We start from the raw sequence: 19,220 nt of genomic DNA, 5'->3' as shown, positions 1-19,220 counted from the left end.
GAAGAAGGGAGAAGAGGGGAGAAGCGTAAAGGGGAGAAGAGGGGAGAATAGTAAAGGGGAGAAGAAGGGAGAAGAATGGGGAGAAGAGTAAAGGGGAGAAGAGGGAATAAGAAGAGGGGAAAATAGTAAAGGGGAGAAGAGGGGAGAATAGTAAAGGGGAGAAGAGGGGAGAAGAGTAAAGGGGAGAAGAGGGGAGAAGAGTAAAGGGGAGAAGAGGGGAGATTAGTAAAGGGGAGAAGAAGGGAGAAGAAGGGGAGAAGAGTAAAGGGGAGAAGAGGGAATAAGAAGAGGGGAAAAGAGTAAAGGGGAGAAGAGGGGAGAAGAGGGGATAAGAAGAGGGGGGAGAAGAGTAAAGGGGAGAAGAGAGGAGAAGAGGTGGGAGAAGAGTAAAGGGGAGAAGAGAGGAGAAGAGGTGGGAAGAGTGGAGAAGAAGGGAGGGGAGAAGAGGGAATAAGAAGAGGGGAGGGGAGAAGAGGGAATAAGAAGAGGGGAGGAGAGAGGAGAAGGAATACGAAGAGGGGGGGGGAGAAAAGGGGAGACGAGGGAATAGAAGAGGGGAGGGGAGAAAAGGGGAGAAGAGGGAATAAAGAAAGAGGGGAGAAGAGTAAGGGAGAAGAGAGGTAATAAAGAAGAGGGGGGGGAGAATAGGGAGAAGAGGGAATAGAGAGGGGGGGGGATATAGGGGAGAAGAGGGGAATAAGAAAAAGGGGGGAGATAGGGGAGAAGAGGGAATAAGAAGAGGGGGGAGAATAGGGGAGAAGAGTAAAGGGAGAAGAGGTGATAAGATAAAGGGAGAGAAGGAAAGAATGAGGAATGTCTTTCATAGATCCAGAACCTCTCTTGGGGGACAGTCTTTCATTGAGAGAGGGATAATAACTCACTTATGCCCCAGGTGTTTGAGGAAATATCCCAGGACTTTGAGGGACTGGACTCTGATGCTCTCAGTCTTAGACGGCCAACAGCTTGTACATCACCCTGGAACAGGACAGGAGACATATGAATCACATTTAACATGGCCCCGTTAATGATTGTGTCCCCTATGAGCTCTGGTCATAAGTAGTACACTATAATGGAAATAGAGTGCTTGGACGGTTACAATGAAACCAGACTGAACTAGTTGGGTGTGCAGGGAAAGACCTCCCTCTCTGTTTTGAGAGTCTGTGTGTCGGCGTGACAACTAAATTAGTTTCCTGATCAAAACAGAGCCATCCCATTTCTTGCAGTGAAGATGCTGAGCACTCTGCAGGAGTCAGTGGCTGATATACATTCATATTTCATAGAACACACAGGGCATACAATATGTGTTATCATCCATGTCTGATATAAAATGAATATGTTAATATCATAAAATGTCTTACAGAATATGTGAATTATTCAAAAGGTATCATGTAGATTCACAACACAATCTCCAGTATTAGAGATGTGATGTTATTCCATGCATTTTGTGCATCAACAGCAAGTGGGCTTTGTTCCCCAAGGGCTGTGCCATGATGTGTGGTGTGTGTGTGTGTGTGTGTGTGTGTGTGTGTGTGTGTGTGTGTGTGTGTGTGTGTGTGTGTGTGTGTGTGTGTGTGTGTGTGTGTTGCGTACCGTATGCCGTTCCTCTGGTCAAAGGCTCTGGAATCATGGAGGCTGGGTGTTCTGACATCAGAGCCACTACCAGCTGGAGAACATCATGGATATTATCGTCCTAGAGAGAGAGCGAGAGAGGAGAAGAGAAACAGAGACAGAGACAGAGCGAAGGAGAGAGAGAGAGAGAGAGAGGAGAGAGAGAGAGATGAGAGAGGAGACCTGAGAGAGAGGAGAGAGAGAGAAGCGTTGAGGGGAGAGAGAGAGTATGATGGGGAGAGAGAGAGAGAAAGGTTGAGAGGGGGAGAGAGAGAGATAAACACCCATTGAATTGAATTGAATTGAGAGACGGTAATGAGAGAGAGAAAGCGGGGGATGAGAGATGGAGACAGAGAGAAGGAGAGACAGGGAGAGAGGAGGTTTACAGCACCATACAGTACAACATCATCAATGGACAGACCTCTCAACCCTACATCGCTACAGCCCAGGATCATGGGGACTTGCCACTCACCTCATGCATGGTTAGCAGGTAGTTCAGGATACTCTGCAGCTCATCCTCCTTCACACCTCGGTCCTAAGAAATGACACACACGTTTTCACACTGACCAAAGAAACTATTTATCCTAGTAGTAGCAGAAACAGACGGACTCAAGAAGCAATTTATTCCTACTAGTAACAGAAACAGACTGACTCAAGAAACAATTTATTCCTACTAGTAACAGAAACAGACTGACTCAAGAAACAATTTATTCCTACTAGTAACAGAAACAGACTGACTCAAGAAACAATTTATTCCTACTACTAATGCTTGAAGACATGGCTAAAGGTCAATCAGATTTGTGAACATGGTCCCTAGCTGTGTGTTGCCACTCCATGTTGTCTGTTGTCTGTAGCTTGTGAGGTGTGGAAACACTTTGTTGCTTTTATGAATTTTGTGTTGCTGCTTTTTGTTTTATGCTGCTCTGTCTGTATGCTACGTCTTGCTTGTCCTATGTTGCTCTGTCTGTATGCTATGTCTTGCTTGTTCTATGTTGCTATTGTCTATATTGTAATTGTTTTTAATAACCTGCCCAGGGACTGCGGTTGAAATTAGCCGGTTGGCTAAAACCGGCACTTTTACTGAAATGTTGATTAATGTGCACTGTCCCTGTAAAAATAAAAATAAACTCAAACTCAAACTCAAGAAACAATTTATTCCTACTAGTAACAGAAACAGACTCACTCAAGAAACGATTTAATCCTACTAGTAACAGAAACAGACTGACTCAAGAAACGATTTAATCCTACTAGTAACAGAAACAGACTGACTCAAGAAACGATTTAATCCTACTTGTAACAGAAACAGACTGACTCAAGAAACGATTTAATCCTACTAGTAACAGAAACAGACTGACTCAAGAAACGATTTATTCCTACTAGTAACAGAAACAGACTGACTCAAGAAACGATTTAATCCTACTAGTAACAGAAACAGATGGGAAACGGCCTTAGGTTGCTTAATGATCACTGACAGGTCTGTTAGATAGTGTAGTTAACACCAGGGTGTTTGTATGCCAGTATCCAGGAGATAGACCTAGGCACTGTTAATCAATGCCAGTGCTGAGCTAAGCTGTTGACGGATAATAATTCTCATTCTGGAACCAGTTGACATATGCTGGTTTGTGAGATGAATATAATATTGCAGCACGTTCAGTGTTTGTTCCCCAGTCTCCTGTTGATCAGAGACTTTACAGTGATGTAACGTTTAAACACTTCTGATGAGGAACCAGAATCTCTGCAGGAACAGATTGGAGGTTAATTGTTGTTTGAGCTGTGCGTGTGTGCGTGTGCGTGTGTATGTAGCTGATGCTGTACAGAATGGTAGATATTTTCTATTGGTAGCCAGTTTATATTCCCTCCGTTGTTTAAATTCTGCTTATTTCTGTAGTGGCCTCGGGCTGCAGGCCTATTTGTTGCAGAAAAAGAGCCTGCTGCCATGTTGTTGAAGCTAAGCAATGATTTGAACACAACAACACGGACGGACCTGAACCTGCATGCTGATTGGACATTATGGTTCCAGAGCAATTACCCATGGTTCCTTTCTCTGGTGGAGATAATAAACAAACTGTTTTTGTTTTGGAATGGATGTGTGAGTGTTTATGTGCAGTACCTTGAGGATGAGTTGTTTGAGGAACAGCAACATGAAAGCCCTGAGAGAGATGATCTCCTGCTGGGTGGGCCTTGGACCATCTGAGGACAAACACAGACCACAGAGTCACAGGGATCAACATGCACACGCACACACGTCTGAAATTGACTTCACATCTCAGAGCCGATCTATCGCTATCAGAAATCTACAGAGAGCAGTACAACTCAACACGGTGCTATATGCATAACACTGCCCAACCCAGATGAGTGATCAAATATGAGAGGACAGATATGACACATTACAGACGGTTGGTTATTGATTACAGCTGCAGCCCGGCACTAGGCTCTGATACAACATCTATTATCATTAACTTCACTCTGCTCTGTGGTTTTAAGACATATTGTATTTGAGCGCGTAGAGTAAATACACTACAGGACCAAAAGTATGTAGACACCTGCTCGTCCAACATCTTATTCCAAAATAATGGGCATTAATATGGAGTTGGCCCCTCCTTTGCTGCTATAACAGCCTCCTCTCTTCTGGGAAAGCTTTCCACTAGATGGTGGAACATTGCTGCTGGGACTTGCTTCTATTCAAGAGCATTAGTGATGTTGGGTACTTATGATGGGCGATTAGGCCTGGCTCGCAGTCGGTGTTTCAATTCATCCCAATGGTGTTTTATGGGGTTCAGGCTTTCCCCAAACTGTTGCCACAAAGTTGGAAACACAGAATCATTTTATGCTGTATCGTTCGGATTTCCCTTCACTGGAACTAAGGGGCCTAACCCGAATCATGAAAAACAACTCCAGACCATTATTCCTCCTCCACCAAACTATACAGTTGGCACTATGATGTATTGGGCATGTTGTGTTCTCCTGGCATTTGCCATTAGTCCGTTGGATTGCCAGATGGTGAAGCATTTCCACTGCTCCAATGGCGGCAAGCTTTACACAACTACAACCGACGCTTGGCATTGCACATGGTGATCTTAGGCTTGTGTGCGGCTGCTTGGCCATGGAAACCCATTTAATGAAGCTCCCGATGAACACGTCTTGTGGTGACGTTGCTTCCAGAGGCAGTTTGGAACTCGGTAGTGAATGTTGCAACCGAGGACAGACGATTCAGCACTCGATGGTCCCGTTCTGTGAGCTTGTGTGGCCTACCACTACGAGGCTGAGCCGTTGTTGCTCCTAGACGTTTCCACTTCAGAATAACAGCAATTAGTTGACCGGAAAGCTCTGGTATGGCAGAGATGTGAAGAACTGACTTGTTGGAAAGGTGGCATCCTATGATGGTGTCACGTTGAAAGTCACTGAGCTCTTCAGTAAGGCCATTCTACTGCCAATGTTTGTCTTTGGAGGTTGCATGGCTGTGCCTCGATTTTATACACCTGTCAGCAATGGGTGTGGCTGAAATAGCCAAATCCACTCATTTGAAGGGGTGTCCACATACTTTGTATATATAGTGTACGTGGACAGGTTGCTGCCACAGAGAGATCGATAACACAGAGCTATTAATTTACACACAAGAACGTATCTCCAGAGTGAAGATAGTCCTCTGCTGTCAGACACAATTTAATCCAACATCTGACTATCCTATTTCCCCTCAGAAATCAATGGAACCCCTTCAACACAGGCTCCCTCAGCTCCTTGTGACACTGATTAATAGAAGCCGTCTGAGAACACAGTACAGGGACAGAACATGTCGCTAGATAACAGCATCCTTAACAACACAGCTGCATCCACATGCTGAATCCAACTTAGTCACAACTGTTGATTCTCAGGCTCTCATTGGTTGGTTCAGTCCACCTGCCCTGAGGGTATTGGGCAGGAGGAGGATAAGGTTCACTTTATTGATAAATGATTTATGTTTGTGTTATTAACGCAGAAATCCACTTTCTCCTCCTCGCTACAGTGAGTCAGTGTGACTGGACTGGTAATTAATCCATCATGAGAGCGTGCTTCATATACACATTTTATTATAGATACTTAGGAAATTGACCTAATTTCACTTTCACCCTTGGCTTGGTTCAGATAAAGCAGGCAGTAATAGCATTGGATAATATTTCACAGGGTTGATCAATACTCTATGTTTTCACTGGGAGGATACACAGATTCTCAGCCCTGCTCAAGATTAGACAATATTGGTGGCGTCCAAAATGGCACCCTATTACTATAGTGCACCATAGGGTTCTGGTCAAAAGTAGTGCACTATATAAGTAATAGGGTGTCATTTGGAATGTAGACAATATTGTTACGGCTCCTTTCCAAATGGATCAGTTCCAGACGCTGGGAGTGTGGAGACCTGAAATTAGAAATTTGACTTCAGAGTATGTGACTACATACGAGGAGTAGGACCAACAGAGTGTGTGTCTAACAGAGCAAAAGAGAAAGAGAGCGAGAGAGAGCGATAGATTCTGTGTGTGCGAGCGCATGTTAGGGATTGAGAGAAATTGAGCCTGCACTGCAGTGTCTGTGTGTGAGAGGATGATGCATTGGTTTAATTTGATGGCTCTCTATTTACAGACTCCCAGAGAAACCAGCAGCAACATTTCCAGAGACAAACTGTGTCTGCGTCCCAAATGGCACCCTATTCCCTACATAGTCCACTACTTTTGACCTACGGGCCCTAGTCAAACATAGTGCACTATATAGGGAATAGGGTGCCATTTGGGATGTACACCTGCACCAGCTCTGTTCCAACCACCATTGCTTTGTTCTTATAATTGAACACTTGATTACAGTATCTACCTGCTCTCTCCCCATCTCCCTCTCCCTTCATCTCTCTCCCTCCCATTCCCTCTCTCCCCATCTAGAGGCAACACCACAGTCGTCTGAGTCAAATGAAAACCAGGTCTAATGGAAATAGAAGGACGATAAAATTACCTCCAGGTTCGGGTGAGGACACCGTCCTCAGTATTTGACCAACTATACCGTTCCTCTCTTCCGTTTCTCCCACCGGGATTCTAGAACCATCAGTAAAACACTGTCTACATCCCAAATGGCACCCTATTCCCTTTGTAGTGTAGTACTTTTGAACAGGAGGCAGACTTACACTTCTATTCATTTAAAGAACACATTACCGGGAAGATGAACTAGAAACTAGAAAGATGGTCTGTTTCACAAATATGGATTATATTCTACACACACATCATCCAACAGATGTCTCAGCAGACAAGGTTCATCACCAAGATCTTTCAAAGAGTGATCTCTACTAGGATGGAGCAGCTTTGTTTTCTGCTGTGTCTAGTTGAACGACCCTGACTGAAGAGAAACAACATAGCTCCATAGCTAGTCTAAAATACAGAACATGACTAATAAGTCCAACAAATAGAACATGACTAATAAGTCCAACAAAAAGAACATGGCTACTAAGTCCAACAAAAAGAACATGGCTACTAAGTCCAACAAACAGAACATGGCTACTAAGTCCAACAAACAGAACATGGCTACTAAGTCCAACAAAAAGAACATGGCTACTAAGTCCAACAAAAAGAACATGGCTACTAAGTCCAACAAAAAGAACATGGCTACTAAGTCCAACAAACAGAACATGGCTACTAAGTCCAACAAACAGAACATGGCTACTAAGTCCAATAAACAGAACATGGCTAATAATGCCAACAAAAAGAACATGGCTACCACGTCCAACAAGCAGAACATGCCTACTAAGTCCAACAAACAGAACATGGCTACTAAGTCCAACAAACAGAACATGTCTACTAAGTCCAACAAACAGAACATGGCTACTAAGTCCAACAAACAGAACATGGCTACTAAGTCCAACAAACAGAACATGGCTACTAAGTCCAATAAACAGAACATGGCTAATAATGCCAACAAAAAGAACATGGCTACCACGTCCAACAAGCAGAACATGCCTACTAAGTCCAACAAACAGAACATGGCTACTAAGTCCAACAAACAGAACATGTCTACTAAGTCCAACAAACAGAACATGGCTAATAAGTCCAAAAAATAGAACATGGCTACTAAGTCCAACAAACAGAACATGTCTACTAATGCCAACAAACAGAACATGTCTACTAAGTCCAACAAACAGAACATGGCTAATAAGTCCAAAATACAGAACATGGCTACTAAGTCCAACAAACAGAACATGGCTAATAAGTCCAAAAAACAGAACATGGCTACTAAGTCCAAAAAACAGAACATGGCTAATAAGTCCAACAAACAGAACATGGCTAATAAGTCCAACAAACAGAACATGGCTAATAAGTCCAACAAACAGAACATGGCTACTAAGTCCAACAAACAGAACATGGCTAATAAGTCCAAAAAACAGAACATGGCTAATAAGTCCAAAATACATAACATGGCTACTAAGTCCAACAAACAGAACATGGCTAATAAGTCCAACAAACAGAACATGGCTACTAAGTCCAACAAACAGAACATGGCTAATAAGTCCAAAAAACAGAACATGGCTACTAAGTCCAAAAAACAGAACATGGCTAATAAGTCCAACAAACAGAACATGGCTAATAAGTCCAACAAACAGAACATGGCTACTAAGTCCAAAAAACATAACATGGCTAATAAGTCCAACAAACAGAACATGGCTAATAAGTCCAAAAAACAGAACATGGCTACTAAGTCCAAAAAACAGAACATGGCTAATAAGTCCAACAAACAGAACATGGCTAATAAGTCCAACAAACAGAACATGTCTACTAATGCCAACAAACAGAACATGTCTACTAAGTCCAACAAACAGAACATGGCTAATAAGTCCAAAATACAGAACATGGCTACTAAGTCCAACAAACAGAACATGGCTAATAAGTCCAACAAACAGAACATGGCTAATAAGTCCAACAAACAGAACATGGCTAATAAGTCCAACAAACAGAACATGGCTACTAAGTCCAACAAACAGAACATGGCTACTAAGTCCAACAAACAGAACATGGCTAATAAGTCCAAAAAACAGAACATGGCTAATAAGTCCAAAATACAGAACATGGCTAATAAGTCCAACAAACAGAACATGGCTAATAAGTCCAAAAAACAGAACATGGCTACTAAGTCCAAAAAACAGAACATGGCTAATAAGTCCAACAAACAGAACATGGCTAATAAGTCAAAAAAACAGAACATGGCTACTAAGTCCAAAAAACAGAACATGGCTAATAAGTCCAACAAACAGAACATGGCTAATAAGTCCAACAAACAGAACATGTCTACTAATGCCAACAAACAGAACATGTCTACTAAGTCCAACAAACAGAACATGGCTAATAAGTCCAAAAAACAGAACATGGCTACTAAGTCCAAAAAACAGAACATGGCTAATAAGTCCAACAAACAGAACATGGCTAATAAGTCCAACAAACAGAACATGGCTAATACGTCCAACAAACAGAACATGGCTACTAAGTCCAACAAACAGAACATGGCTAATAAGTCCAAAAAACAGAACATGGCTAATAAGTCCAAAATACATAACATGGCTACTAAGTCCAACAAACAGAACATGGCTAATAAGTCCAAAAAACAGAACATGGCTAATAAGTCCAACAAACAGAACATGGCTACTAAGTCCAACAAACAGAACATGGCTACTAAGTCCAACAAACAGAACATGGCTAATAAGTCCAAAATACAGAACATGGTTACTAAGTCCAACAAACAGAACATGACTACTAAGTCCAACAAACAGAACATGGCTAATAAGTCCAACAAACAGAACATGGCTAATAAGTCCAACAAACATATTTTTGTCTCACTGTTTTGCAACACATACTAAAGCAAAACAGGCCAAGATGTTAGTAGGAACATCCAAAACAAGCAATCTATGACACAATATCTATTATTCATCAACGTCAGTAAAAGCAGAAAAACTAAACAGCCCAGAGAGTCCATACCCTTCCCCAGATCAGAGTAGAAACACTGCAGAACGTTCCAGAGCTGTCTATATATAAAACTCTCCCTACCACAAACACACTCAGTATCCTACTTCACATAGATCTGTACGGTAGCTCTGCTCAATATTTCATATAGGACTGGTCTGTAGCTCTGCTCAATATTTCATATAGGACTGGTCTGTAGCTCTGCTCAATATTTCATATAGGACTGGTCTGTAGCTCTGCTCAATATTTCATATAGGACTGGTCTGTAGCTCTGCTCAATATTTCATATAGGACTGGTCTGTAGCTCTGCTCAATATTTCATATAGGACTGGTCTGTAGCTCTGCTCAATATTGCATATAGGACTGGTCTGTAGCTCTGCTCAATATTTCATATAGGACTGGTCTGTAGCTCTGCTCAATATTTCATATAGGACTGGTCTGTAGCTCTGCTCAATATTTCATATAGGACTGGTCTGTAGCTCTGCTCAATATTTCATATAGGACTGGTCTGTAGCTATGGCAAATGTCTCCACCCTACTGCTGATTAATGGTCATAGTGTTCTTTGTTTTCTGGGCTTCATGAGAAATCATTAACCGTGTGAACTCTGTCAATAGAGGCTAAACTGCTGCATCAACTATTCATTACACAGTTAATACACATCTACTTCCTCTGTGGAATAAACTACACTTCTCTCCTGTGGTTATGTCCAAATGGCCCCCTATTCCTTACATAGTGCACTACTTTTGCCTGGAGCCCTATAGGATGCTATTTAAGAGACAGACCTGGTTTATCAGCACTGTTCTAACCTGACCTGTAGGATATATACAGGTCTGCTTCCAACCATATAGGCCTGTATCAGAACCTGGGCATCTGAGCATTCTGAATAGTTTCAGAGAGAAAAAGCTGAGAGGGGAAGATGACATGACAGTTCAGGGTGACTTTGAATTCCAACACGGCAGACAGCCGCCTCATGGCAGCCTGTTACCACACAGAGAGGAGATGCCTGTCATCTCTGGACCTGTGGTGTGTGTCTGTGTGTTTACCCAGTCCTTTAGGTGTAATGCCACTGCTGGCCTCAGGGTTGCAGGTCCAGTAGTAGTACTTCAGACTGTGCATCAGCTGCAGCACTGTCCCAATACGACGGATGGTGGTGTAGATGGTTGCCGTGCCGATAAACTCTGCAGACAGGTACGTGTACAGTGAGAGCTGGACCTGAGGGGAGAGCACACGCACACACACACACACACACACACAATTAACCTATACCCAGTGATTCTACATAAATATAGCTGTCAGGTATAATATTTATAACCTACTCCAGGCTGATTAAGGTATCATATTAAGGCTGTGAACTGGTCATATTAAATGAATGCTGTATTAAAGAGGTCCTAGCTGACCTGAGCCCATCATCCTCCCTGCAGGTGTAGAACAGAGAGAGAGACAGGCTGCTGTGGCTGACCCCACATTCCACTCTATTAGAACACACTATAACAGTCTCCTCTCATCACTCCCCTCTTATTTCCTCTCCACTCCTCTCTCTCCATCTCTGCTCTGCTCTGTTCAGTCTCATTAATACGGCCTCTGTAATTAGCAATTGACTGGACAATAATCCCACACAGTCCCTCTACAGCTTCTTTTCCATCTAACAGAGAGAAGAGGAGATATCTAAAAGTTATCTAATCTAGTGTGCTACCTCTGTCTGCCCCTCTCGCTCTCTGTGCTCCATGTGAGAGAAGTGTATGGGGGAGGGGTCTGAGGTCGACCTCCAGAGACTCTCTCTACCTCAACTCCTGAGACATTTCCCCACAACCGTTATGTATTTATTCATAAGAGCCACCAGGGGCGGTGCCAGTGAGGAGAATGGATTCTCCACACAACCCAGCTCCTCTGATCCGCCTCATCCACTACTTCACGGGTCATTATGTATTTTCAGTCTAAAACATTTCAATACTTCTCAGGGTTGAGGAGCTGATGGTGACAGCAGGCAGTAAACCTCAGTCAGTGGTGAAGTCTTCAATTCGGAGGAGAAAATATCCACTAATATCAGGACCCGAAAATATGTTGTGTTACATAATGGATCATGGTAGAAGTGAGTAATGCTCTAAACAGTCTTCAGTGAGTCAGAACTCAGGTGGGTTACCATGGAGCTACCTGGAACCAGTAGAACCAGTTTGGGTGGGGCTCATCTTTACGGGGGACAAGGTCTACCTTGGCGGGGGGTGTGGGGGCAGGACTTACCTTGGCAGGGGTGTGTATCCAGATGGCTGCGTTGAACAGGATGTGGTCACAGAGCTGTTTGAGGAGTGGCGCTCCGTGGGTTAACCCGTCCAGGTATTTAGCGAAGGACAGGAACTGCTCAAGGACCGCACGTGTGATATGGACCCTGGAGCACTGGAGGCACAGGGACTGGTCAGACCACTGGATACTCAATAAATCAATCAACCAGTCAATCAATCCCTCAATAACATATAACTAACTGTAAGCCAACCATAGAGTTGGATAGAGGGTTCACTTTCCACAAAGCCCGTTTTAGCATGGGCAGTGCAATTGAGGAGTTTCACCATTTTGAAGTAGTAACTGGAATGTATAGACATTTCACCAAACAAGCAAAGTTTGAGAGCATTTGACTGAGCATCCAGACTCAGAGGAGTCCTGCTGTTATCATTGTTGCCTGTCTTTCTGTCACATGTCTCCTGACCAGGTAGAGGTAGTCTCTCCTAATATTCTAGCTGTGGTATAAACAGATCTGAACCAGATGGCAGGATGGTGTGAGTGTGAGAGTGCTGGCAGCTGGAGGGAGAGGAGAGAACGTGAGAGAGACAGAGAGAGAGAGGGATAAACTGTTTCCACCGTCTGGCCCCTGTTACAACCACCTGTTCCTGGCCCTGAGGTCTGGGCTCTGCTGGACTCCGGTGGATAGATGTCAGGATGCTACAGGACAATCTGTCTGTGTCCAAAAAGGCAGCATTTTCCTTAAAAAGGGCCCATAGGGCTCTGGTCAAAAGAAGTGGACTATGTCGGGAATAGGGTGCCAATTAGGACACAACCTGACAGCGGCTGGCTGGGGAAGCAGTGAGGCTACATACCCTTCAAAACACAAAGTGGATTCTTCTTCCAAATCTCTTCCTCACCTCTGTGCCTCTCTGCTCTGTTCTTTGATCTGTGGTTTGATCCTATCCATCTGAGGGCTACTGGGCTCCATGTTTCAAACAGCATTAAAGAGTCTGTCTGACTGGTTGGCTGATGCCCTGTTGTGTCCCTGTCTGTTTCAGAACCATGGATCTATTTCTGGTCCTCCTCTGATATCCTTTGACCAAAAGTGAGGAGTAAAGAGGCTAAAGAACTAAAGAAAATATTGAGGGACATTGGTTGAAAGGAGATATCTTTAAATAACTGTCATCAGCTGTTGCCAGGCACACCATAGGAAGTAAGAACGGGTAAACTGAAATGACTCCCTATGTAGTGCACTACCTTTTGACCAGAGCCCTATTAGGCCAAGCCAAACCCTGTAGCTTTGTTCTAACATAGTGTACTATATGGGGAACAGCGTGCCATTTAAGGTACAACGTATGAAGTATTGATTTAATTGATACTGATTGATTTAATTGATTTGATTATTAAAAACCTGTAGCCACAACATCACAGCAAAGCAGTCAATACATAAAAAACAATGGAAGATGACAAAGAGTCCATGCCTTATCTCCAGCGTGTTATAGGTTAGAGTTTCTACCTTCTCCAACAGAAACCCGATTACAAGGAATCCTTTCCCTCCCAGCATCTGTTCCTGCATCGCCACCGAGCTCTTCAACAGGTCAACCAGGAACACCAGTAGGGTGGCACTGCAACACACATACACACAGGTTTATAAGGAAACAGACACCGACACACACATCCGGTGGTGTGCAAGTGTTCTGACATAAAAAGCTAAATGTGTCAAAATACAGATAAATTGCTCCTCTACTGTTAAATCTCCTCTAGCCCCAGCCTTCTCTCCTAGTCCTAGCCCCAGCTCCCAGCCTCATCTCCTAGCCCCATCCTTCTCTCCTAGTCCTAGCCCCAGCTTCTAGCCCCAGCTCCCAGCCTCAGCCATCTCCTCTAGCCCCAGCCTTCTCTCCTAGTCCTAGCCCCAGCTCCCAGCCTCATCTCTTAGCCTCAGCCATCTCCTCTAGCCCCAGCCTCATCTCCTAGCCCCAGCCTTCTATTCAAGCCCCAGCTCCCAGCCTCATCTCCTAGCCTAGGCCATCTCCTCTAGCCCCAGCCTCATCTCCTAGCCCCAGCCTTCTCTGCTAGTCCTAGCCCCATCCTCATCTCCTAGCCTTAGCCATCTCCTCTAGCCCCAGCCCCAGCCTCATCTCCTAGCTCCAGCCTTCTCTCCTAGTCCTAGCCCCAGCTCCCAGCCTCATCTCCTAGCCTCAGCCATCTCCTCTAGCCCCAGACTCATCTCCTAGCCCCAGCCTTCTATTCAAGCCCCAGCCCCAGCTCCCAGCCTCATCTCCTAGCCCCAGCCTTCTCTGCTAGTCCTAGCCCCATCCTCATCTCCTAGCCTTAGCCATCTCCTCTAGCCCCAGCCCCAGCCTCATCTCCTAGCTCCAGCCTTCTCTCCTAGTCCTAGCCCCAGCTCCCAGCCTCATCTCCTAGCCTCAGCCATCTCCTCTAGCCCCAGACTCATCTCCTAGCCCCAGCCTTCTATTCAAGCCCCAGCCCCAGCTCCCAGCCTCATCTCCTAGCCTCAGCCATCTCCTCTAGCCCCAGCCTCATCTCCTAGCCCCAGCCTTCTCTGCTAGTCCTAGCCCCATCCTCATCTCCTAGCCTTAGCCATCTCCTCTAGCCCCAGCCTCATCTCCTAGCCCCAGCCTTCCCTCCTAGTCCTAGCCCCAGCTCCCAGCCTCATCTCCTAGCCTCAGCCATCTCCTCTAGCCCCAGCCTCATCTCCTAGCCCCAGCCTTCTATTCAAGCCCCAGTATCCTATCCCCGGCCCCAGCCTCATCTCCTAGCCTAGGCCATCTCCTCTAGCCCCAGCCTCATCTCCTAGCCCCAGCCTTCTCTGCTAGTCCTAGCCCCAGCCTCATCTCCTAGCCTCAGCCATCTCCTCTAGCCCCAGCCTCATCTCCTAGCCCCAGCCTTCTCTTCTAGTCCTAGCCCCAGCCTTATCTCCTAGCCCCCGCCTTCTCTCCTATTCTTATCCCCAGCTCCCAGCCTCATCTCCTAGCCTCAGCCATCTCCTCTAGCCCCGACCTCATTTCCTAGCCGCCGCCTTCTCTCCAAGCCCCAGCCTTCTCTCCTAGTCTTAGCCCCAGCTCCCAGCCTCATCTCCTAGCCCCAGCCTTCTATTCAAGCCCCAGTATCCTATCCCCAGCCCCAGCCTCATCTCCTAGCCTAGGCCATCTCCTCTAGCCCCAGCCTCATCTCCTAGCCCCAGCCTTCTCTGCTAGTCCTAGCCCCAGCCTCATCTCCTAGCCTCAGCCATCTCCTCTAGCCCCAGCCTCATCTCCTAGCCCCAGCCTTCTCTTCTAGTCCTAGCCCCAGCTCCCAGCCTTATCTCCTAGCCCCCGCCTTCTCTCCTATTCTTATCCCCAGCTCCCAGCCTCATCTCCTAGCCTCAGCCATCTCCTCTAGCCCCGACCTCATTTCCTAGCCCCCGCCTTCTCTCCAAGCCCCAACCTTCTCTCCTAGTCTTAGCCCCAGCTCCCAGCCTCATCTCCTAGCCTCAGCCATCTCCTCTAGCCCCAGCCTCATCTCCTAGCCCCAGCCTTCTATTCAAGCCCCAGTATCCTATCCCCAGCCCCAGCCTCATCTCCTAGCCTAGGCCATCTCCTCTAGCCCCAGCCTCATCTCCTAGCCCCAGCCTTCTCTGCTAGTCCTAGCCCCAGCCTCATCTCCTAGCCTCAGCCATCTCCTCTAGCCCCAGCCTCATCTCCTAGCCCCAGCCTTCTCTTCTAGTCCTAGCCCCAGACTTATCTCCTAGCCCCCGCCTTCTCTCCTATTCTTATCCCCAGCTCCCAGCCTCATCTCCTAGCCTCAGCCATCTCCTCTAGCCCCGACCTCATTTCCTAGCCCCCGCCTTCTCTCCAAGCCCCAGCCTTCTCTCCTAGTCTTAGCCCCAGCTCCCAGCCTCATCTCCTAGCCCCAGCCTTCTATTCAAGCCCCAGTATCCTATCCCCAGCCCCAGCCTCATCTCCTAGCCTAGGCCATCTCCTCTAGCCCCAGCCTCATCTCCTAGCCCCAGCCTTCTCTGCTAGTCCTAGCCCCAGCCTCATCTCCTAGCCTCAGCCATCTCCTCTAGCCCCAGCCTCATCTCCTAGCCCCAGCCTTCTCTTCTAGTCCTAGCCCCAGCTCCCAGCCTTATCTCCTAGCCCCCGCCTTCTCTCCTATTCTTATCCCCAGCTCCCAGCCTCATCTCCTAGCCCCAGCCATCTCCTCTAGCCCCAGCCTTCTCTCCTAGCCCCAGCTCCCAGCCTCATCTCTTATCCCCAGCTCCCAGCCTCATCTCCTAGCCCCAGCCATCTCCTCTAGCCCCAGCCTTCTCTCCTAGCCCCAGCTCCCAGCCTCATCTCTTAGCCCCAGCTCCCAGCCTAATCTACTAGCCCCAGCCTTCTCTCCTAGCCTCACCTCAAGCCCCAGCCTTCTCTCCTAGCCTCATCTCCAAGCCCCAGCCCCATCTCCTAGCCCCAGCCTTCTCTCCTAGCCTCATCTTCTATCCCCAGCCCATCTGCTAGTCCTTTTATCAGCCTCTAATCCTAAAGACACGGTGTCCTCTGAGAAGAAGTGGAGAGACTGTTTACTTCTGCATTGGGGTCAGTTACTGTCTTTGTAGTGGGTCTCTCAGTTAAAGCCTGTCCTGACAGAGTGACCGTGTCTTGGCAGTCTGACAGAGGCTCTCTATGACACTCGCTAATCCGCTTTCAGTTTGATATGTCTTGTTGTACAGTATGTGTTCTGGTTGATGTCTTTTCAGAGAGACTGGTCAGAATTGTATGATGGGCTGATCGCTTATCAGATGGGCAGCTTCCTGGAGTCCTGTCGTTACGTTGATGAGTTTCATAACTAGATTAGAATCTGGGTATGATGCCCTTGTTGGGGGGTGAGTTTCAGTTTATCCAAGGATAAAAGGTCGGAGTCTCTTTAGGTTCATCGAGACCTTGTTTGCAAGCTCCATGTGTGTACAGACAGAATAACCTCTAAAATAAAAAGTAGAATCTAAAACCCCCATGTAAAGATGTATGTCTATTTGTGGTAGACATTTACTCTGTTTTATTCTGTATCATGTACACTAATTGGTTTGAGTGTTTGAGTGAATTCATTTGTGACTGATACATCTGATTTGAGTAAGTGCATTCCTCATGTATAGAGTAACTGTTTAATTTAATTTACGTTCACAATTTAGTTGGACTATTGATAAATCCTAAATGAAGTTAATTACACATCCCAGAGTATATGTTTGGGTCCTAACTTAGCCTTAACGAAGGGATGCAAACTCAATTTATAGATGCTGAAATGTTGATGGTAAGGAATTAGCTCACAGTATCTGGAAAATAAGGACTTGCATAATGGTTACCTTAGACAGCCACATGTAATTATAGTATTCCGTGTGGTGATATGAAGACTAGCTATCTTGCTATATCCTTTAGATATGCTTACCAGCCTATAGCATTTATATAAATGCTTATGGAGTATGATAAACTACATCAGTATGATCAGTATCACTACATCAGACACACTATCTGTCCCTTGATTCATCAACCAGAGTATACTAATTACACAAATCCTCTCTCCGATACCTTTTGAACCCACACATCATCTGTTACGCTGCAGTACCTGCTGAAGATGCTGAGGATCAACATGAGCCATCAGTTAGTTTAGAGGTAGACTCACTGGAACAGGCAGCAGAACCAATACAGTTACTCAGAGTTCACTAGCTGGCATGGGTTGGAACACTATCCAGCAGGCTTAACTCAGGGCTGGGACTACACTACCCAGCAGGTTTAGCCCCTGCCTGCACCAGAGAGAGGGCCCTAGGCAGAGCAGAGCCTGGCTCAGAGCTGCTGTGTGTGCATCTCCCCAGTGTGGTCTCTGTCACTGAGCTAAATCAGGATTATGGCCGAGCTCTGATTGGAGCAGGGCTCGGTGGGGGGCTCTGACAAGGACAACGCTAGACATTCAGGACAAGGATCAGCAGAGAGGAGTAAATTAGAACGTTGATTCTCAGCATTCTCATAGTAGAAGACTCAGACCCTCACTTGATGAAACTTCCTGTACTCACCAGATTGTAGTCCTCAGATAGGGAAAAGGGACTGGGGAAAGGGGACAGAGACAGGACAAAGGGACAGATACTCACCAGACGGTAGTCTCCAGCTGGGTCTCATGGTGCTGGTAGTTGTGCTGGTCGTTGGGTTGATGGTAGTCCAGCTGGGAGAAGAGAGGGAACAGTACCTGGATTCCTCCTATAGAGTGGATGGCACTGTGGATGGAGTGGGTCACTATGGCCTTCACATCCTAGCAGGGAACAATACAGTGTTAGTTTACGATAACTTCATTATATGTGGATTAAAAGGACATGAGACGAGACTAACCTATTTTATAAGGACATGAGGCAAGACTAACATATTTTATAAGGACATGGGGCTAGACTAACCTATTTTATAAGGACATGGGGCTAGACTAACCTGTTTTATAAGGACATGGGGTGAGACTTACAGTTGCTGTCAAATATATTGGCACCCTTGCACGATTCACTATTTCTTCTAAAATAAGTTGAAATTCAAAACCTCTTGGGTAAAAATAGCCATTTGAAGTTTTAAAAAGAGAAAACAGATCATTCTGATCAATTGCACTGTACTTTGTAAAATGCAAGGGTGGCAATATATTTGACGCCATCTGTACGTGTATTATAAGGGCATGTAGTGAGACTAACCTGTAGCATAAGGGCGTGGGGTGAGTGGACAAAGATGGAGGCGTTCTCCTTGGGCGATGACTCCAGGCAGAGCTGGGCGTCAGTAGCCTTGGCGTTGTAGGTGAAGGAGATGGAGCTGGCCAGCTTCCCATCATACAGGACCTGCTTATGGTGCTCCGCCAGGTGGATGTCACTCTCCGACTTAAACTTAAACGTACTCTACAGAGAGGGGAGGAATAGAGAGAGAGAGAGAGAGAGGGAGGGAGGGAGGGAGGGAGGGAGGGGAGGCAAATAGATGAAGACAGACAGAGAGTGGGAGGAGAGAGAGAAGAGAGGGAGGGAGGGAGAGAGGGAGAGAAGCAAAAAGATGAAGACAGACAGAGAGTGGGAGGAGAGAGAGAAGAGAGGGAGGGAGGGAGGGAGGGAGGGAGGGAGGGAGGGAGGGAGGGAGGGAGGGAGGGAGGGAGGGAGGGAGGGAGGGAGGGAGGGGAGGGAGGGAGGGAGGGAGGGAGGGAGGGAGGGAGGGAGGGAGGGAGGGAGGGGAGGGAGGGAGGGAGGGAGGGGAAGGGAGGGAGGGACAGCAAAAAAGATGAAGACAGACAGAGAGTTGGGAGGAGAGAGCGAGAAGAGCGAGGGGAGGGAGGGGAGGGCAGACAGCAGAAAGATGAGGACCAGACAGAAGAGTGGGGAGGAGAGAGAGAAGGAGAGGGAGGGGGAGGGAGGGAAGGGAGGAGGGGAGGGAGGGAGGGAGGGAGGGAGG

The 19,220-nt window shown here is 46.3% G+C and overlaps 1 protein-coding gene across 1 annotated transcript in view; it reads right to left on the bottom strand.

The window, feature by feature from the left end:
• The window catches only part of LOC109909410 (neurobeachin-like), a 322,523-nt gene that overhangs the window by 232,108 nt on the left and 71,195 nt on the right, over window positions 1–19,220 (bottom strand). The window contains 11 exon segments of the mRNA XM_031795281.1: window positions 882–952; window positions 954–975; window positions 1,591–1,616; window positions 1,619–1,690; window positions 2,081–2,143; window positions 3,719–3,798; window positions 10,614–10,782; window positions 11,809–11,961; window positions 13,301–13,409; window positions 17,906–18,063; window positions 18,482–18,677. Of these exon segments, the coding sequence (XP_031651141.1) occupies window positions 882–952; window positions 954–975; window positions 1,591–1,616; window positions 1,619–1,690; window positions 2,081–2,143; window positions 3,719–3,798; window positions 10,614–10,782; window positions 11,809–11,961; window positions 13,301–13,409; window positions 17,906–18,063; window positions 18,482–18,677 (1,119 nt within the window).

This window comes from Oncorhynchus kisutch, linkage group LG18, assembly GCF_002021735.2.
Source record: "Oncorhynchus kisutch isolate 150728-3 linkage group LG18, Okis_V2, whole genome shotgun sequence".
Taxonomy (NCBI): Eukaryota; Metazoa; Chordata; class Actinopteri; order Salmoniformes; family Salmonidae; genus Oncorhynchus; species Oncorhynchus kisutch.
Note: the sequence above shows the minus strand (reverse complement) of the source record. Positions and strands in the feature narration are given on the sequence as shown.